The following is a 23869-nucleotide window of genomic DNA, read 5'->3' as shown; positions in this document are numbered from 1 at the left end:
GTGACCTCCTAACCCAGAGATGTGTCACATACAAAGGCTACGCGTAAGATCTACACATCTAAGCATATACCCCAACCACCTCTACTACTGGTTATTTAATGAGTAGGAAACTTTGCCTTATACGCGTGGAGAGCGTGACCACAAGAGGAAGTTCATCATGTTTAACTTGAATAAACGACAAATTCCTCAATTATCGTTTTCTTATTTTTTGCTTAGTGGTTTGGGTTTTGAGTGTACACGAACATGGAAAAATTGGATACACAGCCTATGTTTATTAGGGAGGAACGTGGAAATAGAAATAGAAGATTTTGAGGTAGTAAAAGCTGTATTTGGAAGAAGATATGTATGGAGATACATATATATAGATATCTAAGGATATGGAGTAGAGTTTTATAAAAGTGTTACAGTATGAATATATAGAATAATATTAAAAAATATAAAACTAATACAGTATGGAAGTATGCAAGTATAAGAGTATAACAGTAAAATAATACTAAATTTATTTAATTTGCCAATGAACGTATCATTAAGGAACAGGGGGATACTTCTCTCATATGAATGTGTGCACTCCGATTCAAAATTGGGCTCAATGATAAGGAGCCTCCTTTTAATGCCGAGTTTGAACGGAGTGCCGCATAGCAACATAACTTGGTACAGAAGTTTTTATATGACAAGATACCTCCCAAATGTAGCCAGTATTAGTAAGGGGATAATCACCACTGAATTTTTTAAATGTTCACGCTGGGATTTGAATGCAGACTTCGGAGTCATAGGTGAATATGGTAACCCATGTGCCACGGTGGTCTTCTGTATAATAGTATACAATTATAATATCATGGATGTATTACAGTATAACAGGGTGGAAGAAACTTCTACTATATTGTAATAACGTTTTACTGTGATGTGATTAAACTGTTATATTATTGTACTATTATACTGTTATATTAATAAACTAGTATAATATTATTTTATTATGCTTTGAAACTGTTATACTCTTATTCTTATAATTTATAATTTGTTAAAATTTGTAAATCAATCAGTTTAGAAGTTATAATTTATACTTGTAAACTGTTATATTCTGTTGTACTTATAATACATTTTTATGCTTCTTAATTAACTGTTATACATTTTTCCTGTTGTACTATTGAACCATTATACAATTATACAATTATACTAAGTATTATTATAAAAAACCTTTTATAATTTTAAACTCTTATACTTAGAAACTATTATATTTAAATTTTTATTAACTGTTATATTTTTGTACTTCTAAACTTTTACTCTAGTGTTCTCATCTTGTACTTGTTCTGTTACACTCTTATACTTTTGAACTGTTATACTTTTATATGGTTAAAATGCGATTTAAAACCAAGTATGGATATAACAGAAGGGAAATAAAAGAGTGTAATAACATTCTAGTACAATACTGTACTTCTCTTTATCTTTTTACCTATTAACTGTTATAAATTATTGCACAATTATACTAAAATTTTAATATATTATTGTATCTTCATAAATCGAATTATACTATATATTATCATTATCATAATATTATACTATTGTCCTTGTCACACTTTTATACTTATATTGTACTTGTTGTACTTTTATTCTATAAACTGATACACTCTTATACTTTTTAACTGATGTACTACGATTTGAAACTATGTTTTAAGGCATAAAATGAACTGTTATACTTTTGTGCTGTAATAGAAATATTAAACACTTATACTTACAAACTGTTATACTATTATGCTTATAAACTGTTATATTGTAAACTGTTTTACTTGCTCACCTATGCAGTTGACGAGAATAGCTTATCCACTTACACATGTGGCTACAACAAAAACATATTTCTAAACTTTTATACTACTATAAGAACCATATACTATTATACCCTTATACAAACTGTTATTCTCTTATGCATATACAATATTACATTTTATATACATCCAAACTGTTATACTTTAAAGCATTATATAACTATACAATGTATTATACTATATCACTATATCCACTTACAAATGTGGCTACAACACAACTTATTTCTAAACTGTTATACTACTATTATACCCATGTATATATATCTTTAAACAAACTATTATACGCTTATACTTGTAATACTTTTTTATGGTTCCAAACTGTTTTACTTTGAAGCATTTAGCTTTTATAATATTGTACTCTTATACTTAAAAATTGTTATATTTCAAAACTTTTAAACTTCTATTATGCTTGCAAACTTTTATACTCTTTTATTTATAAACTATTCGAAACTGTTATAAATTTAAACAGTTGTATTGCGATTTAAAATCCAGCATTGGTATAACAGAACGGATATGTAAGAGTGTAATAACATTCTAGTTCATTATACGACTATTTTACCATTATACTGTTATATTCTTAAACTATTTCATTTTTGTACTGTTATACTGTTATATTATTGTATTATTATAAAATTTTACTATGTATTCTACTATTTAACTATCATAATATTATACTTACAAACTTGTATACTCCTAAACTGTTATACTTCTAAACTTTTGCAAATTGTTATATTCTTATTCTTCTTATAAACGGATACACTCTTATACTTCTAAACTACTATACTTGTATGCTCTTATTTTTCTACTGTTCTATTTGCTCACCTGTCGAGTTCACGAGGATCGCTACTTCTTCTACTACTTTTATACTTATAAACTGTGATACTCTTTACGGTTATAATTGCTCACCTATGGAGTTGACAAGGATCGCTACCTCCACATTCGATTGTGGCTTTAATAAGAATAACAACATACATATACTACTATTATACTGTTTTAGCGTTATGCAGTTATATTTTTAAATCATTATTTTACTATATTATTCTACTATTCTGTTATATTATTGTATCATGATACAATTGTATTATGTATTATACTATTAAACTATCAGAATAGTAAACAAATTTACTTACAAACTGTTGCATCACAAATTTTATTCTATGATTATACTCGTTTATATACAAACGGTTTTACTCTTATACTTATAAACTGATACACTCTAATACTTTTAAACTGTTATAATTTTATGCTGTTATATTTTATACTTGCTCACCTATGAAGATGACGAGGATTGCTACCTCCACTACTACTATTATACCCTTATACTAGCAAGCTGTTATACATTTATATTTATAAACTCTTACTCTTTATACAGTTATACTTTCTCACCTATGAAGTTGAAGATTATCGCTATCTCTACATACAAATGTGGCTTCAACAAGAACAACAACATACATCTAAACTTTTATACTTTTGTACTGTTATACTACTATTATACTCTAATATTTTTATACCCACCACCGTAGGATGGGGGTATATTAATTTTGTCATTCCGTTTGCAACACATCGAAATATCCATTTCCGACCCTATAAAGTATATATATTCTTGATCAGCGTGAAAATCTAAGACGATCTAGACATTTCCGTCCGTCTGTCTGTTGAAATCACGCTACAGCCTTTAAAAATAGAGATATTGAGCTGAAATTTTGCACAGATTCTTTTTTTGTCCATAAGCAGGTTAAGTTCGAAGATGGGCTATATCGGACTATATCTTGATATAGCCCCCATATAGACCGATCCTCCGATTTAGGGTCTTAGGCCCATAAAAGCCACATTTATTACCCGATTTTGCTGAAATTTGGGACAGTGAGTTGTGTTAGGCCTTTCGACTTCCTCTGTTAATTTGGCCATGATCGGTTCAGATTTGGATATAGCTGCCATATAGACCGATCCTCCGATTTAGGGTCTAAGGCCCATAAAAGCCACATTTATTATCCGATTTCGCTGAAATTTGGGACAGTGAGTTGTGTTAGGCATTTCGACTTCCTCTGTTAATTTGGCCCAGATCGGTTCAGATTTGGATATAGCTGCCATATAGACTGATCTTTTGATTTAGGGTCTTAGGCCCACAAAATCCACATTTATTATCCGATTTTGATGAAATTCGGGACAGTGAATTGTGTAAGGCCCATCGACGTCCTTCGTTAATTTGGCTCAGATCGGTCCAGATTTGGATATAGCTGCCATATAGACCGATCCTCCGATTTTTGGTGTTTAGTCCATAAAAGCCACATTTATTGTCCGATTTTGCTGAAATTTGGGACAGTGAGTTGTGTTAGGCCCTTCGACATCTTTATTCAATTTGATCCAGATCGGTTCAGATTTGGATATAGCTTCCATATAGACCGATTTCTTGATTTATTGTTTTGGGCCCATAAAATGCTCATTTATTGTCCGATGTCGCCGAAATTTAGGACAGTGAGTTAAGTTAAGCCCCTTGACATACTTCTGCAATATCGCACAAATCGGTCCAGAGTTGGATATAGCTGCCATATAGACCGATATCTAGATTTTAGGTTTTGGGGCCATAAAAAATGCATTTACTGTCCCAAATTTGGGACAGTGCTTTGTGTTAGGCTCTTCGACATTTTTATGCAACTTGGCCCAAATCGGTTCAGATTTGGATATAGCTGCCATGTAGACCGATATCTCGATTTAAAGTCTTGGTCCCATAAAAGGCGCATTTATAATCCGATTTCACTGAAATTTGACACAGTGACTTATGTTAGGCTTTTCGACATCCGTGTCGTATATGGTTCAGGTCGGTTTATTTTTAGATATTGCTAGTGTACTTATTAGTATTTGGTCCAAATCGGAATATAATTTGATATAACTGATATGGGACATAAGTTATGAAATTTTCACCGAATTTTGATGAAAGGAAGTTTACATATATACCCAAGGTGGTGGGTATCCAAAGTTCGGCCCGGCCGAACTTAACGCCTTTTTACTTGTTTTATACCTGTTATACTCCCATTCTTATATTACATTTTTAATCTTCTAAATTGTTACAATTTTATACTATTTACCCATTATACAATTATGTTATGTATTATACTATTAAACTATTAGAATTTAATCTCTTATACTTAAAAACTGTTATACTCCTATTCTTATAAACTGTTATACTATTATATCTCCAGACTGTTATACTCTTATACTTGTAATCTTTTTCACTCTTATGCTTTTAAGCTATAACATATTTGTATTACTATTTGAAACCAAGTTTTGTGGCTTAAAATGATGAAAACGCGACTTCTAGAGAAATTTTCAGTTGTGCCTGGACTCTACCAACTTTTGGATTCTATTCGTAATTTCAAAAAATATAATGAAAGCATAATAAATTTATTATACTATTCTCATCTTGCGTACCACCCCAATAAACCAGCATAATTATGATGTATTATCATTAATTTTTTTTTTGCCTTATATCTTTGACATTTTTGTGATCATCGACATAGATTTGAATATGAATTGAATTAGACTGGAGAATCTGTGGCAAACATCGGAAAAATGCGAATTAAGAGAATTCTTCATACTTCAAAAGATAAGATGGTATGTGGGGCAAAACAAGGAGGGAACTGACTAAGCGAGTGACTTACCAGCTATGTGTAGGAAAATGGATTCTTTCATCATTCAATGACCTTTAGTTCCGCATAATTATGCATTTTTCATATTCACCATATATTGACTTCGACTTTGATGTTGTTTTCGTTTTTTTTTTCATTGTAAATCCAACTTAAATTCCTTTCATTCCAGTTTTTTTTTCGTAATCATTGTAACCCTAGAAATTAGTCATGGTCTCATAAGAATGCAGCCTGGTCATTGGCATACGAGAAACTTAATAAATGGCCATAAAAGTCACTTTAGTATGGGTACCTATACCTTATTCATGTATGTAGTGGTTGTTTGTTGCTTGTCTTTGTGTTCTTCCCTTGACAGGAAGACCAAAGTCAAGCTTTGTAAGAATTCTCTAACCAATTGCATTGTTAACATGAGGAGGTAGCTGGGTTAAGCTAATAATTGGAAGTTGTATGGCTACTTCTTTTACTTCGTTGATAATTTCCCACTGTTTTGAGTAGCAGCAGTGGCTGCAATAATGGTGGATATATTCGTTTGAGCGGATGTTAGTTGGCCATTACATTGGTTTGATTGTCTGTCTGTCCGTTGGTAATGCTGTGGCCTGTTAGAATGATAATAAAATGTGAACTTCCGCAAATTATGTTGGATCAATTAACCAAAAGTAATTTAAGTCCGGAAAAACGGAATTTATGAGGTGGGAATGCAGTTGTCAGAGGTTGCTGCAATTGAATCGAACTTTTATGTTGTTGTTGTAACAGTGTGTTATACTCTGAGGTGGCAGCCCTTGCTGATGAAGAACTCCATCGGTTCAATCCGATACGTACAACCGGCTGCCATGAGCTTGCTACAATTTCATCGCATTTTTACATATAGACCTTGTAATTCTTAGGGTACATAAGTTAGTGCGTAGACTTAAACTACTCTATAGAGAGTGGAGATAAAAGTGAGGTTCGGTTTTCTCTTCCAACTAATAAAAAGTTCTGGATGTTGCAGGTGTTTGTACCGTGGTACACATTCATGGTTAAATTACTGTAACATTCTTTATGGCTATTAAGCTTCCACGAATTTTTTTATAAAAATTAAATTCCCTCGAATTTATTTTCATACTAAAATTCTATTTTTTTAAATTATATATATTCTATTTTTTTTTAATGTTATATTTTGAGCTTTTGATATCTTTTCGTGATTTTTAAAACATCTTCAAGCTCGAGATCATATTCAATGCTTTATATTCAAAGAATAACATAGCAAAGAACTTTTAACAGTTGAGCAAGTGTGTGCTACTATTCAAAACACTTTGACTGGCTAGTGGATCATGATTTCTTATACACCACGCATCTTCATCAACACCAACCGATGTCCCGATTTGACATCTTGACCCCTTGGAAGCTGCAATTTTTGTTCGATTTGGCTAAAATTTGACACATGGTGTTCTGTTATTACTTCCAACAACTGTGCCAAGTATCGGCCTTGAACCGATTGTCCTTGTTCGGTTCCTAGAAGGTTTATCTTTTGCCTGGTTTGGTACGTAGGCTTAAATTTTTGTCTTCAACTAAATTCGTTTTGTGTAAATTTGCAGATTTCATGGTGGTGGGTTGCCAAGATTTGGCCCGCCCGAACTAAGCACGTTTTTATGCCTACAACCATAGAATATGAGGTATACTAATATAGTCATTCCGTTTGTAACACCTGGAAATATTGACCTGAGACCCTATCAAGTATATATATTCTTCATGATCTTGTCATTCTGAGTCGATCTCATCATGTCTGTTCGTCCGCCTGTCGAAATTACGATAACGTAAGGTACTTTTTATCGATGTAGTTCGTTGCGGACTGCAAATGGGCCATTTTATTTCAGATTTGGATATAGTCCCCATATAAACCGATACCCAGTTTTGACTTCTTGAGCCCCAAGAGACCTCAAGTTGGATTCGATGTGGCTGAAACTTGGCATAAGGACTTCTGTTCTGACCAATGTCAGCGCCATGTATGATCCGAATCGGTATACCGACAGATATAGCCCCATATAAACAGATTAAGGATTTGACTTATTGAGCACCCTTAATTTTCATCCGATTTGGCTGAAATTTGACATAAGATTTCTGGTATGACTTTCAGCATGGTATGACTGATATAGGCCCCTTAAATACCGATTTGACTTCTTAAGCCCCTAGAGGCTTCAGATTTCATCCGATTTGGCTGAAACTTGCCGCAAAGACTTCTGTTCTGAATTCCAATATCAGTGCCGAGTATGATCCGAATCGGTCAATAAACTCATATATCCCTCATATAAACCGATTTCCGATTTTGACTTCTTGAGCCCCTTGAGACCTAAATTTTCATGATTTCTTCTATGACTTTCAACATCCGTGGCAATTATAATCAGAATCAGTCTTTATACTGATATAGACCCCTTAATACTGATTTCCCGAAGTGGCTACTTGGAAGCATAGCACCCGCAACCAATTCCTGATTGAGTTGTTGTAAAATAATTCAGATACGAACAGAGTTAATAAAGGCAAATTTTAACTGAATCCATGGTAGTGGATACCCAAGATTCGTCCCGGCCGATCTTAGCACCTTATTACTTATTCACTCTCAAATACTTTTCATTTGGTTTATATATTCCTTTGGTGGGTTTTGGAGTTTGCGGCGGTCCCCTTAGATACCCCACCCCAAATTTGGATACCAATTTTTGTAGGTTACTATGAGAGTTCAAATAAAATTTCTCTTATATGGATGGATCGTTTCAAGTGCCAAGATCTAGCATTTCTGAAAATTATAGTAGAGGGGAGGGTCCGCCCCCCCTTTAGATATTAAAGAATGAAGTATCCTATTTTCATCACAGCACAATTCTGCACCATCTGTGAACATTAGAAAAAAAAAAGTAAAAAGGCGTTAACTTCGGACCGAACTTTAGATACCCTCCACTTCGGGTATATATGTAAACCACCTACGTCATAGTCCGGTGAAAAATGCATAATTTATGCCCCCATAGCAGCTATATCGAAATATGGTCCGATTTGGACCAAATTCGGCAAGGACATTGAGTGGTCAAGTCAGTGTTCAATTTTGTAGAACAAAATATTAGTCTTTTTGGTAGCTATATACAAATATAGACCGATTGGTTCAGATCGGATACAACACGAATGTCGAATAGCTAAACATAGATCACTGTGTCAAATTTCAGCGAAGTCTGATTGTAAATGCGCGTTGTATGGGCCTAAGACCTTAAATCGAGAGATTGGTCTATATGGCAGCTATATCCAAATCTAAACCGATCTGGGCCAAATTGCAAAAAAGATGTTGGGGGGCCTAACACAACTCACTGTTCCAAATTTCGGCGACATCAAACAATAAATGCGCCTTTTATAAGCCAAACACCTTAAATCGAGACATCGGTCGATCTGGACTAAATTGAAGAAGAATATCGATGGGCCTAACACAACTCACTGTTCCAGATTTTAGCACTGTCTTTAAAAATAGAGACATTGAGCTGAAACTTTGCACAGATTTCTTTTTTTGTCCAAAAGCAGGTTATGTTCAAAGATGAACTATATCGGACTATATCTTGATAAAGTCCGATCCCCCGATTTAGGATCTTAGGCCCATAAAAGCCACATTTATTATCCAATTTTGCTGATGTTTGGGATAGTGAGTTGTGTTACGCCAGTCGATATCCTTCTTTAATTTGGCCCCGATCGGTCCAGATTTGAATATAGCTGCCATATAAGCCGATCTCTCGATTTAAGGTCTTGGGCCAATAAAATGCGCATTTATTGTTCACTGAAATTAGATCGATCTATATTAGAACATAACTCCCATATAAAGGGTGATTTTTTAAGAGCTATAAAAAAAGTTTTCAAAATACACAAAATTCAGAAAAATTCATGAAATCTTTATTTGAATCGGCAGTACGGTCCATATAATTTAATGTTTCATCCGCTCAAATGTTCCATGCGCTTAGTCCAATTTTGACATACTTATTCCAACATTTAGGTCGGTATTTCACGAATAAATGCTTCAATGTTGTCTTCCAATGCGTCAATTAAAGTGGGCTTGTCTGTATAGACATGAGCTTTAACATAGCCCCAAAAAAAATTGTCTAAATGCGTTAAATCGGACAATTAAGGCGGCCAAATGACCGACCCCGAACGTGAAATAAAATGTTCACCAAATTCGCCTCTTAATAAGTCCATTGTTACGATCACATATTGGCAAAAAAATTGGATATCATCTCACGAAAGCGCTCACCATTCACAGTTACGTTACGATTCGAATCATATCTGAAGAAGTACGGTCCAATGATGCCATCAGCCCATAAACCGCATCAAGCTGTGACTTTTTCTGGATGCATTGGTAGCTCTTGCAATGCTTCTGGCTGATCATCACTCCAAAATCGACAATTCAGCTTATTTATATATCCATTGACCCAAAAATGAGCTTCGTTGGTAATAAAATTCAATATACCCTAGTGAATTATTGCATATACCGATCTTCCGATTTGAGTTCTTGGAGCTATGAAATGTGAATTCTTTATCCGATTTCGCTGAAATTTAGTACAATGAGATGTATTAGACTCTTACATGTCCTTCCTGAATATGCTGGCTATCGGACCATATTTAAATAGAGTTGCCATATAGACCAATATTCTGTTTTACTGTATTGAACAGTGTATTGTATTACACCCCTCGACATTCGCTTGGAGTTTGGTCCAAATGGGACCATATTTCAATGGGGTTCATAAATTAGGCATTTTTCACCGCTTTATGACAAAAGGCAGTTAATGTATAAAAATCCGGAAAATATGATCAAATTGGATATTTATCGCTATGGGTTGTTTGGCAAAACCCTACGAATAAATCATTTATGAAAATAAATATAAGGCTCCTTTCAAACGCGCCCTTCTCTTCCCTTCCGCCCCTTTATTTACATTCACCTGTTTCATTGAGGAAATACCTCCAGCACAACCCATTCACACACACACACAAACACAAACAGAAATGTTCAACAGTAAAGTGTTATCTTCCCTTAACAACGATGACAGTTATCAACAAAGATTGCCAAAGTAAATCGCGTACTTGATAAGCAGCTGATAAGGTGACTGACTATCCCCACAACATCATGCCGATAGAATAAAAAAAACTCGAATAGCACACATTCAGCAGAAGAACAACAGGTGAATTGTTTTGTTTAGAAATGAAACTGAAACAAAACTGCAAACCAACAATTGCGGATTACTTCATCATGCACAACGAATACCAAATTTATGATGGGTTGAGGTGAAGGGGTTTCAAACAAATGATAAAAGAAAAAAATTCCCTTGTTTTGTAGCTAAAATGAAATCGGCTGTGGACATTGAATTGAAAACAAGTAAAAGCGTGCCAAGTTCGGCCGGGCCGAATCTTATATACCCTCCACCATGGATCGCATTTGTCGAGTTCTTTGAGCCACATCTCTTTGTGGGCAAATTGTTATGCTATTGGAGCTATATCAAGCTTAGTCCGATTCGGATCATCAATGATTCGAATGCTCTTCATTGTAGAAGCATTGTGTAATACTTCAGTCCATTCGGATAAGAATTGTGCTTGTAGGGGCTCAAGAAGCAAAATCGGGAGATCGGTTTATATGAAAGCTGTATCAGGCTATAGATCGATTCAAACCTTATTGGACACGCATGTTAAAGGTCATGGAAGAAGCCGTTGTACAAAATTTCTGTCAGATCGGATGAAAATTGCGCCATCTATTGGCTCAAGAAGTCAAGATCCAAGATCGGTTTAAATGGCAGCTATATCTGCCTATACTCCGATTCGTATCATACTTAGCACAGTTGTTGGAAGTTATAGCAAAACACTTCATGCAAAATTTTAGCTAAATCGGATGAAAATTGCGCCCTCTAGTGGCTTAAGAATTCAAGATCGGTTGATGTCGCAGCTATATCAGGTTATGAACCGATTTGGACCATACTTAAGACAAATGTTGGAAGGCATAGAGAAACACGTCGTCCCAAATTTCAGCCAAATCGTATAGGAAGTGCGCCCTCTAGAGGCCCAAGAAGTTAAGATCCAAGATCGGTTTATATGGCAGCTATATCAAAACATGGATCGATATGGCCCATTTACAATCCCTACCGACCTACACTAATAAGAAGTATTTGTGTAAAATTTCAAGCGGCTAGATTTACTCCTTCGAAAGTTAGCGTGCTTTCGACAAACAGACGGACGGACATGGCTAGTTCGATTAAAAATGTCATGACGATCAAGAATATAAAGGGTTGCCCAAAAAGTAATTGCGGATTTTTTAAAAGAAGGTAAATGCATTTTTAATAATACTTAGAATGAACTTTAATCAAATATACTTTTTTTACACTTTTTTTCTAAAGCAAGCTAAAAGTAACAGCTGATAACTAACAGAAGAAAGAATGCAATTACAGAGTCACAAGCTGTGAAAAAATTTGTCAACGCCGACTATATGAAAAATCCGCAATTACTTTTTGGGCAACCCAATATATACTTGATGGTGTCTTAGACGCGTATTTCGAGAAGTTACAAACAGAATGACGAATTTAGTATGTTCCCTTCCTATGGTGTAGGATATAAAAACAAGTTAAAGCGTGCTAAGTTCGGCTGGGCCGAATCTTGGGTACCCACCATGGATTCCGCTAAAAATTTACCTTTATAAACTGAGTTTGTTTTTTTTTATTTTTTTGTCTCAAGAAGTCATATGGGGTAATCGGTACTTAGGGGGCCTATATCATCATATTGACCGATTCAAATAGAACTTGGTATGGATGTTGAAAGTAATAATATAGGGCTTTGGGCCTACTTTCAGCCAAATCAGGTGAAAATTTTGGGTTTTTGAGGGATCAAGAAGTCAAATCAGGGGATCGTTATATATGAGGACTATATCTGTTTATAGAGCGATTCGGATCGTACTTATCATAACTCAAGTCTTTGTTCCAAATTTCTGCCAAATCGGATGAAAATTGAGCCTTCTAAGGGCTGGGGATCTCAAATCCGTGGATCGGTTGGGTTGCCCAAAAAGTAATTGCGAATTTTTTTAAAGGAAAGTAAATGCATTTTTAATAAAACTTAGAATGAACTTTAATCAAATACATAATTGCCATTTTGTTCGATAACCTTTTGCCATCTTCCTGGCAAATTTAGTATTCCACGCTCATAGAACTTCTGGCCTTTATCTGCAAAAAACTGAACCAAGTGCGATTTTATAGCCTCATCATTGCCGAAAGTTTTACCATTTAAGGAGTTCTACGAAGATCGAAATAAATGGTAGTCTGATGGTGCAAGGTCAGGGCTATATGGTGGATGCATCAAAAGTTCCCAGCCAAGCTCACTTAGTTTTTGGCGAGTGACCAGCGATGTGTGCGGTCTAGCGTTGTCCTGGTGGAATATGACACCTTTACGATTGACCAATTCTGGTCGCTTCTCCTTGATGGCTGTATTCAATTTGTCCAATTGTTGACAGTAAACATCCGAATTAATCGTTTGGTTCCTTGGAAGCAGCTCAAAATATACCACACCCTTCCAATCCCACCAAACAGACAGCATAACCTTCTTTTGGTGGATATCAGCCTTTGAAGTGGTTCGAGCTGGTTCACCATGCTTGGACCATGATTGTTTTCGACTAACGTTGTTGTAAACAATCCATTTTTCATCTCCAGTTATGATTCGTTTTAAAAACGGATCGAACTCATTGCGTTTAAGGTGCATATCACAAGCGTTGATTCGGTTTGTGAAATTAATTTCTTTCAATACATGTGGTACCCAAATATCAAGCTTTTTCACCAGTCCAAGACTTTTTATGTGATAATGAACGGCTGATTTTGGTATATTTATCTTCTCTCCTATCTCACGCTCAGTTACATGACGATCCAATTCGATTAATGCTTTGATTTGGTCATCTCATCAATTTCATTTGGTCGACCTGAACGTGGCTCATCTTTAAGTGAAAAATCGCCAGAACGGAATTTGCGAAACCAATTTTGACACTGTCTTCCTTTTAAGGCTTTATCACACATCTGGTAACTTTTTAGCAACCTGCTCCGCGTTTTTTCCTTTACGGAAATAATAAAGTAAAATATGACGAAAATGTTCCGTTGTGGGCTCCATATTAAAATTGACGCCAAACAAACAAATGTAAGCAAAATTTCGCGCACTTTTTTTCTGAAGCAAGCTAAAAGTAACAGCTGATAACTGACAGACGGACGGACGGTCATGGTTAGATAGACTCAGAATGTTGAGACGATCCAGAATACTTTATGGTGTTGCAAACGGAATGACTAGATTAGTATACCCCCCTTCAATGGTGGTGGGTATAAAAAAATGATTCACCAATTTCATTTTTGTTGTGTTCCCCAACGTCTGAAAGTGGCACACCATCACTGTGGGTGATGATTAAGTGTGCCAATCTCGCATTACAGTCCCCCTTCCCCCTGAGAAACAGTCAAGTCTGCTACTGAGATACTTCAACGGATACATGATATGAAAAGATGTTCGTCTGCCACAATAACAAAATAACAACAGACATTCTGTTGTAGTATCAGATCGAAATTTTGTCCAGAATGCACTTTTGTCAGTTTCTTAAAAAATACTCAGTTTTGTTTTTAAGTGAAAAGATAAGACTAAGATGATTATACCATAGTAATTTCGTAAAATGAAGAAACATTTCAAGGTCTTTAAATGGGACAAACATTGTTGAACAGTAGCAGGTCATCAAAGGGTGTAGCGAAGCACGTTTAGAAAATATTGGGTTGCCCAAAAAGTAATTGCGGATTTTTCATACAGTCGGAGTTGACAAATTTTTTCACAGCTTGTGACTCTGTAATTGCATTCTTTCTTCTGTCAGTTATCAGCTGTTATTTTTAGCTTGCTTTAGAAAAAAAGTGTACAAAAGTATATTTGATTAAAGTTCATTCTAAATTTTATTAAAAATGCATTTACTTTCTTTTAAAAAATCCGCAATTACTTTTTGGGCAACCCAATAGATATTTTTTAATATTTTGAAGCTGGTGCCGAAAATTTTAAGATTTACAAAGTTATCCAGATTATTTAATTTGTTAAGCATTTGTTTTTATCTTTCAAATAAATGTCATATTAACTATTAATAAGGGATAATATTGTAAAATACCCACAAGTCCTACCTGGTTCAAATTTAACCCGAAATTCGAAGCAAACTTTGTACTCTACCTCCAAAGGCTTTTCAATAGAGTCCCATATTATCCCTATATGTTTATTTGTGTGTATCTGGTGACAGGCAACTCTCTAACCTGTCTGAGTACCAGACTTATACTCTACTCTCAAAATTCTTTCTCTGATATGACTGCATGTCCAATTGAAAAGTTTTAGACCGCACTTGGCCTTACTCTCAAGGACCCTTTATTTAAAACCTATATTGCCTAGGCCGATCTTAATGCCCGTTTCAGAGGATAGATTTCCCATCTAGACACTTTTTCCGTATTTTTATACCCTTCACCAAAGGATGGGGTATACTAAAATCGTCATTCCGTTTGCAACACATCGAAGTATTGGTCTTAAACCCCAAAGAGTGTATAAAATCTTGATCGCCATTACATTTAAAGTCGATCTAGTTATGTCTGCCCGTCATTGCGTCTTTCTGTCTATGAAAAGCACGCTAACTTTCGAAGGAGTGAAGCTAGGCGCTTAAAATTTTGAACAAATACATCCTAATAGAATAGGTCGGTTAGGATTGCAAATGACCCAAATCTATCCATATTTAAATTTAGCTCCCACATAAACTGATTTCTTAATTGTACTTCTAGAGCCATTAGAGAGACAACTATCATCTGATTTGTCTGAAATTTTAACTATTGTTTTTTCTGTGACATTATACAGATGTGTAAAGTATGGTCTGAATCGGACTAAAACCTGATTTAGTTTCCAGACAAACCGATCTCCCGATTAGACTTCTTGAGCTTCTATAGGGCGTAGTTGTTATCCGAAATGGCTGAAATTTTGCACAGTGACATTTTCAATGGCTTTTAACATACATGTCAAGTATGGTATAAATCGGTTCATAACTTATTGTAGCTCCCACATAAACCAATCTTCCGATATACTTCTTGAGCCTTTATGGGACGTACTTCTTATTGGATTTGGCTGAAATTTTGCGCAATGACTATTTCTATGACCCCTAATATACGTGCGATTTCAATCGGACGAAAACCCGATATAGCTCCCAGATAAACCGATCCCCCGGTTATACTTCTTGAGCCTCTATGGAGCTCAATTTTTATCCGATTTGGCCGAAATTTTGCACAGTGACTTTTTTCTATGATCCAATTACCCGACTATACTTCTTGAGCCTCTAAAGGGTATAATTTTTATTCAAATTGGCTGAAATTTTGCCCAGGGACCTCTAACATGCGTGTGAAGTATGGTCTAAATTGGTTCATAATCTGGTATAGCTCCCATGTAAACCGATCTCCAGATTATACTCTGGAAACAATTAGTGGCGCAATTTTTATCCAATTTGGATAAAATCTTTCACAACGACTTCTTTTATGAACTTCAACATTCGTGCCAAGAAGAGTCTAATTTAGGACATGACGTCATCCGATGTGGATCTAGGTTTAGGTTAGGTTGAATGGGTTGCCGACCATAGGTGAGTTCACTCGGAGGTCAGTTTGGACCATTGTGAGACCCTAGAAAGGAAGAGAATGGAAAGAAGATGTGAGACCTCTGACCATATCCAGAGGTTATACACGAATAAAAACAACAAAAGGAAAAGAGAACCAAAGCGGGAGGTGCAACGCCCTTTCCCACTCAAACATGTATGTGCCTTCGCCGGAGCGAAGGCAGTCGGAACTATCCCGTCCCATCAATAAATCTCAGGAGACCTCCCGGAGATACGTTAGCAAGACCACCCAGGTCGCAGAAAAACCACCTCCCTGGAAAAAGAGAGCCTACGTCCCTGCAGACCTGGACAAGAAGATAGTAAGTGAGCGACAGTCTCCTCCTCATCCTTATCAAGGCAGTATTCCCATGCGCCTTGCGGCCTAACGCATAGTGTCCAGTTATGACTCCTGTTAAGGTACTCATCGACCTCTTATCGACCACCAGTTAGTCTCTCGTCCTCCTCCGCTCGATGACAGTCCAGAGCGCCCTAGTAACCATCCGTTGAGTACCATCTTGCTATAGACACTGCTCTGGCCATCTGTTCTACTTTGCTCAGTAGCTCGACAAATAGCACCTAGACAAGATTGGTGACAGATAACCCCTCGTGACGTGTTAGCATGCCCCCTGATTTCCTGGGATCCCCTAATATCCGGGAACGCATGTCAGCATCACATAGTGGACTCGGAGCCTATCCAGGGACTCTAAACAATCTGCCACGCACCTCGACCTGGAACCCATGGCCTTGAGCGCCTTCCATACTGTCCACATAAGTCAACAGTTTTGAGGGCGGTAAATCCCTTACCAGAATTTCTCTTGCGGCTACTCTAATGGCACAGAACTCTGCCTGAAAGACCGTTAACTCGTGTGGCAGTCTCAGAGACATACCGATATTGAGTGCGTGGGAGTTGACCCATTCAGTCCCTGGTTCCATTTTGGAGCCATCAGTGAAGACCGAAGTCTCATCCTCATCCATTCATCCCTCCCAAGAAATCGAATCCAGAATGCCTTTATCCCAGTCGGTTTGGTGCCAGGTAGTCGGAGATCCTCCTTAGTCTACTCTACGCATCTATAACATCCAGAATGGTACTGTGGTCGTAACTGTCCTCCTTTAGCATGCCGAGCACCCTTAGCCTAAGCGGGACCTATGCGAGGCAGTTCCGAATATAAGCCCCAATGGGCTGCATATCCAGCATCGCTTTAAGAACTGCCTGCGGTGCGGATCTCAGAGCCCCTGTGACTGCGACGCAGGCCATACTTTCGATTTTCTAGAATTCCCTCGTGCGAGTCTTCTTTTCCACGGCCCTCCACCATACCAGTGCTCCAATCCTTTCTACCTGTTGTCTACGAGTCCGGCGAGCTATTAGAAACTGTAGAGTTCGGGCTTAACAGGCAGTGTGGATTAGATATTGGAAAATCAAGTGTTGGTCCCAGGGAATTCGGGTCATTAAACTCAGTTGGAGGAAGGTTCTTCGAAATCGAAGGGAAAAAATATAAAATCGAAATTGCTGGGTCCATTTTACCTGTGAATTGGATGGGAGCTCCAAAGCAGGATATCTTTATGGAATTTTTTGTAATCTGGCAATCATATAGGCTTCTAGTCGAGTGCAGCGTTTTTCTGGTACTGAAAGTACCTTCAGAAAGTATCTCCAGTGACTCCAGTACCCTGAAGGTACTGGAGTCGATGCGGGAGCAGCGGCCAATCAAGACTCAAGACCCTGACATCGGCCTATGTGAGCTCGAGACAGGTTAGAAGACGCAACTCTTGGGAAAGACTATGGCGGGGAAAAAGCGGACGAAGAGATGGCCAGGGATGCTGCTTGGCGCAAATCGCGCTACGGAATCAGTGAGCCCAAACACCGTGCATCAGTTGATTTGCAGGTTGACTAACGCCCCGCAGTCAAATATTTCGCGGAACAGGATATCTCTTATCGTGGATCTGAGAAAGCATGACTGCTAATAGGACTCCTATTTGGTCACTGCAAGGTCGGGTCTTTTGGTGATGCACTGGACGCAAGGAGAGACAGACACACTGCAGGGTGTGTGATAACGAGGACTAGTTGGATACAGTAGCGCACCTTTTGTGTCACTGCCCGCAATTGGGAAGAGAAGACACAAGATAGTCGTAGAATACCTCTTTCTGAGTCTGTTCTATGAAGTTCGACAACTGGGCAGACGGCTACCGAGCGTTTGGAAACTGAATACTTCGGATTAATGGGGATGTTAGGTGGTTCAAGGCGCTTCTTTTGGAACGTTTTGATGGACGACTGTAACAATCATCGGTTGAGTTACGAATTAATGAGTGACACGTCGTTCGTATAGGAGCGTCCAGACTTTGGCTTCGGCCTTATGGAAGATTTTGACGAAATTTTGTCTTGAAGAAACTTTCCTAAAAATTTTGGTCTTGAAGAAAATTTTTACAAAAAATTGTCTTTAGAGAAAATTTAATTGAGAGTTGAGTTTGGAGAGAATTTCGATCGAAATTTTATGTTTCGAGAAGGTTTTATTAAAATTTTAACTTCGGAGAAATTTTCTTTAAAATTTTGTTGCCACTCATCCGATACAAACAAATAATCAATGCTAAGAACAACAAAAACATCAACATTGCCAAACTCTTTCTGTTGAACATTCTTTGAATGTCACTGCAGGTGCTTTTCTTTTTAAATTTAGTCTTAATGAAAGTTTTATTAAAAATTCGTATAATGGAAATTTCGTTAAGATTAGCTCTAAATAGAGAATTTAAAAAACTTATGTGTTAAGAGAAAATTTTAGTCAAATTTTGAGATTTGGGAAAACTTTATGCAAATTTCGCCGTTTGACGTAATTGAATTGAAATTTTGTAAAAAAAATCATCTAAGATTTCTTTAAAGAATATATCATTGGAATTTTTCCTTGGAGAAAATTCCATCGAAATTTTGTCTTTTAAGAATATTTTAATAAAATTTTGTTTTCAGAAAAAACTTCATCGATATTAGAAAAAATTTCTTTTCAATTTTGCCATTTTGTCTTAGAGAAAATTTTTTAAAATGTTTCTGAGAAGATTTTATTGAATTTTTTCTTTTGGGACATTTTGTCCTAAGGAAACTTGGCTGTACTTTTAGAGAAAATTTGTTTACAATTTTCTGCTAAGATCCAAAAGTTGTTTTTCATGGAAAGACCCATACCCTGGACTCTATCTAATCTGTTTAACGATTTTGTAATTATAATTTCCACACGTATTTATGATTGAATGACGACATATGTAGAAAATTTCAATGAAGAGAGTATAGCGGGTACTTACCACAGCATGTATTATGCCTCGCACTGTAATGCCAACCATAGGGGCAAATTCCACACGAACTCCTGGTTCTATGACGAGTTTGGCACCCTTCTCAATGGTTAAAGACTCACGAGCCGAATAAGGACTTTCACTGGCTCGTAGAACACGGTCACTGGTAATGCTGCCACCGCTCAATTCCGTATATGTTGTGGAAGCGCCTGTATTTTGCGATGACGATGACATCAGCAGGTTATTGTCATAGGAGGACTCGTCCATGTCCTTTGTTAAATGGGGCGAATGTGGATGATGATGGTGTTGGTGTTGGGGAGACGATGTCGTTGGCAAAGGGGGTGCAAAATGCAGTTGAGTATCCTCGTCTGCTCGAAAATCTGGGTCGGCGTCATATTGACTGTTGGCCAATTGATATTCCGAAGATTCTAATAATTCACTATGTTTTTGTGCAGAGCTTTGAGGAAGCAGGAAACTTAAGGCTATTATAATAAGCACAGCAGGCACTCTTACTGTAACAGGGGTTTTTAGAAAGTGACGCCGTCGCGACGTCATATTGATTTGAAAAAAAACTTTCAACTTAAGGCACTCTTAGAGAATTCGTTTTCGTTTCGTTGTTTTCGTTTTCAATGGTGATGATTTTTTTTTTCGATTTCTTAGAATTCTATCACAAATTTGGAAAATTTCTTCATTCGTTTTACTTTTATGTAGTTTTTCTTGTTAAGACACTGGTTTTTAAAGGCCACATTTTGGTATTCCACATAAAAACGGGAATGAAATTGAAAGCTGTAAGAACACAAGAAAGACTTTTATAAGCGTTTTGAATTTCCACCACAGTTGTTGGTAGTTCTTTTTGGGGCGTTTTGTTTTCGATATTTAGGTTATTTTCATTTTCAAGCTGTTTTCATTTTAACGGTTTCGTTGAATTTGTTTTGGTACATTTTTCTATGTCGTCACTTGGCTTTACTCGTTTTACACATGGCCTAGGAAAGTTGAATGGAATTTTGATTCATACCAAACCAAACCTGTAATTTAAGCTTCATTTTTGTTATTTTGTTTTGGTTTTTCCCATGTTTTTTTTTACGCCATTCGTTTGGAAACAAAACTCACTCCAGCAACCACAACAAAACAGCAAACAACAACAACAATGTAATGAAAATTAAAAGAGAAATTTCATAACCTTTTTCCCTTTTTTTTCTTGATTTGTTATGGTTATAATTCTCACCGTGGTTGTTGTTATTATAATGTGGTTGTTGTTATTATAATTTTTCACTCGTATGAAACACGTCTATACGCAAAGAACCGTTAGAAACTACTAACTTGGCGCTCCTCGCTTACAATCGGCTGGCTAGCATGCATCAAGAACTTTCAGCTACATTTTCACTTCTTTGGAGCTCCACCAACACCGTCATGTACTCAGTCACTCACTCACCACACACTACTAGCCATAAGCCCCCAAACAGCAACAACAACAACAGCAACAGTAAGAAGTACATTTTCTTATTGTAAACAAACAATGACGACAAGCCAACCAAGAACAGTGTTGCCATACAAACGCAGTAACATAGATTTTTGTCAGTATTTTTTTCTAAGATTATTTTATCAAAGTTTTTTATATTTAGAATTTTGATACACTTTTTTCTATACAAAATGTTAGGAATAAATATTCTTAGAGAAAATTTGGTGAATCTTATATAAAAAAAAGGTTGGCAAAATTTCAGTAGAAAATTTTGTCAACATATTAAAAAAAATTTGGCAAAATGTTATTTCTAAGATAACCATGTCAAAATAATATAGTAGACAAAATAATATCGCAGGTTATGTTCTTGAATGGACCAAATCGGACTAAATATAGATATAGCTGTCATATTGGAGGGCACCGTAGCGCAGAGGTTAGCTTGAACGCTGAACGCAATGGTACGAATCCTGGCGAGACCGTCAAAAAATTTTTCAGCCGTGGTTTTCTCCTCCAAATGCTGGCAATATTTGTGAGGTACCATGCCATGTTAAAACTTCTCTCCAAAGAGGTGTCGTACTGCAGCACGCCGTACGGTCTCGGCTATTCATATCTGTTCATTTCAGCTCACTGAAAACGATATGGTCCAGATCTTCCAATTCAGGGTCTTAATCAAACAAAAAGCGGATTTATTGCCCGACTTCGCTGAAACTGTTACTTGTGTAAGATTCCTCGGGAGCTAAATGAAATATGATCCATTCCAGCCCCCATTCGCATATTATTTTGGATATGGTAGAGGAGTGGTTATAAAAGAGGATGGTTAATTTATCCATGGTGGTGAGCATCCAAAGTACGGCCGAGCCGAACTTAAAATATTTTTACTCGTTTAGGCTATTTTTTTGTACCCACCACCATAGAATTGGGGGGTGGTATTTTAATTTCGTCATTCTGTTTGTAACTCCTCGAAATATTCGTCTTAGACCCCATAAAGTATATATATTCTTGGTCGTCATGACATGCTTTCGACAGACAGACGGACGGACGGACATGCGATCTAGCCATGTTCGCCATGTTCGGCACTCAAACTTTCAAAGGAGTAAAGCTAGCAGCTTGAATTTTGCACAGATACTTCTTATAAGTGTAGGTCGGTTTGGATTGTAGATGGGCCATATCGATCCATGTTTTGATATAGCTACCATATAAACCGATCTTGGATCTTGATTTCTTGAGTCACTAGAGGGCGTAATTATTATCCGATTTGGCTGAAACTTTGCACGGCGTGTTTCGTTGTGACATAAAATAACTGTGCTAAGTATGGTTGAAATCGGTCTATAACCTGGTATAGCTGCCATATAAACTGATCTGGGGTCTAGACTTCTTGAGGCCCTACAAGGCGCAAAACCTATCCGATTTGGCTGAAACTCGGCATGACGTGTTTCGTTATGATTTCCAACAAATGCGCTGAGTTTGGTTTAAATCGGTCCATAACCTGATATAGCTGCCGTATAAACCGATCTTAAATCATGACTTCTTGAGCCACTTGAGGGCGCAAATATGTATTTTAGCATAGCAATTTTATTCTTTTATCCTTTGTATGCCTTAAAAGAGATCACAAAAAATTGCCAAATGTTATTCAAACTTTATTTCTATGGAAAATGTCATCAAAATTTTATTTCCGTAGAAAATTTTGTCAAAATTTTATTTCTTCAAAACTTCCTACCTATTCTGATTTTTCTAAATTCTAAGCCACATTTTTATTTTATTTTCTTTGTCAAGATTTTTTTGTAAATTGTTTTAATATTTTTGAGACTTTTTAGTTTTTTATCGTATGTCTTTTTTAGTTTATTTTTCCCTTTATTATTTTATTTAATATTTTTATTAATTTTATGGTGTTTTCTATGGTTTCATTTATCTTTAATTAATTTTATTATAGTTTTCTATTTAATTTTTATATGATTTTGTGTTGTGTAATTTATTTTATTTTCTTATGATTTGAATTTTATTCTATTTTATTTTATTTTATTTTATGTTATTTTATTTTATTTTATTTTATTTTATTTTGTTTTATTTTATTTTATTTTATTTTATTTTATTTTATTTTATTTTATTTTATTTTATTTTATTTTATTTTATTTTATTTTATTTTATTTTATTTTATTTTATTTTATTTTAATTTATTTTATTTTATTTTATTTTATTTTATATTATTTTATTTTATTTCATTTTATTTTATTTTTTTTTATTCTATTTTATTTCATTTCATTTCATTTCATTTCATTTCATTTTATTTTATTTTATTTTATTTTATTTTATTTTATTTTATTTTATTTTATTTTATTTTATTTTATTTTATTTTATTTTTATTTTATTTTATTTTATTTTATTTTATTTTATTTTATTTTATTTTATTTTATTTTATTTTATTTTATTTTATTTTATTTTATTTTATTTTATTTTATTTTATTTTATTTTATTTTATTTTATTTTATTTTATTTTATTTTATTTTATTTTATTTTATTTTATTTTATTTTATTTTATTTTATTTTATTTTATTTTATTTTATTTTATTTTATTTTATTTTATTTTATTTTATTTTATTTTATTTTATTTTATTTTATTTTATTTTATTTTATTTTATTTTATTTTATTTTATTTTATTTTATTTTATTTTATTTTATTTTATTTTATTTTATTTTATTTTATTTTATTTTATTTTATTTTATTTTATTTTATTTTATTTTATTTTATTTTATTTTATTTTATTTTATTTTATTTTATTTTATTTTATTTTATTTTATTTTATTTTATTTTATTTTATTTTATTTTATTTTATTTTATTTTATTTTATTTTATTTTATTTTATTGTATTGTATTGTATTTTATTTTATTTTATTTTATTTTATTTTATTTTATTTTATTTTATTTTATTTTATTTTATTTTATTTTATTTTATTTTATTTTATTTTATTTTATTTTATTTTATTTTATTTTATTTTATTTTATTTTATTTTATTTTATTTTATTTTATTTTAT

The 23869-nt window shown here is 34.9% G+C and overlaps 1 protein-coding gene across 1 annotated transcript in view; it reads right to left on the bottom strand.

Moving 5' to 3' along the window:
- Positions 1-23869, bottom strand: part of LOC106087835 (protein bark beetle) — a gene marked incomplete in the record, with an annotated part of 61039 nt that overhangs the window by 22851 nt on the left and 14319 nt on the right. The window contains 1 exon segment of the mRNA XM_059364547.1: positions 19391-20165. Within this exon segment, the coding sequence (XP_059220530.1) occupies positions 19391-19934 (544 nt within the window).

Source organism: Stomoxys calcitrans, chromosome 3, assembly GCF_963082655.1.
Source record: "Stomoxys calcitrans chromosome 3, idStoCalc2.1, whole genome shotgun sequence".
Taxonomy (NCBI): domain Eukaryota; kingdom Metazoa; phylum Arthropoda; class Insecta; order Diptera; family Muscidae; genus Stomoxys; species Stomoxys calcitrans.
Note: the sequence above shows the minus strand (reverse complement) of the source record. Positions and strands in the feature narration are given on the sequence as shown.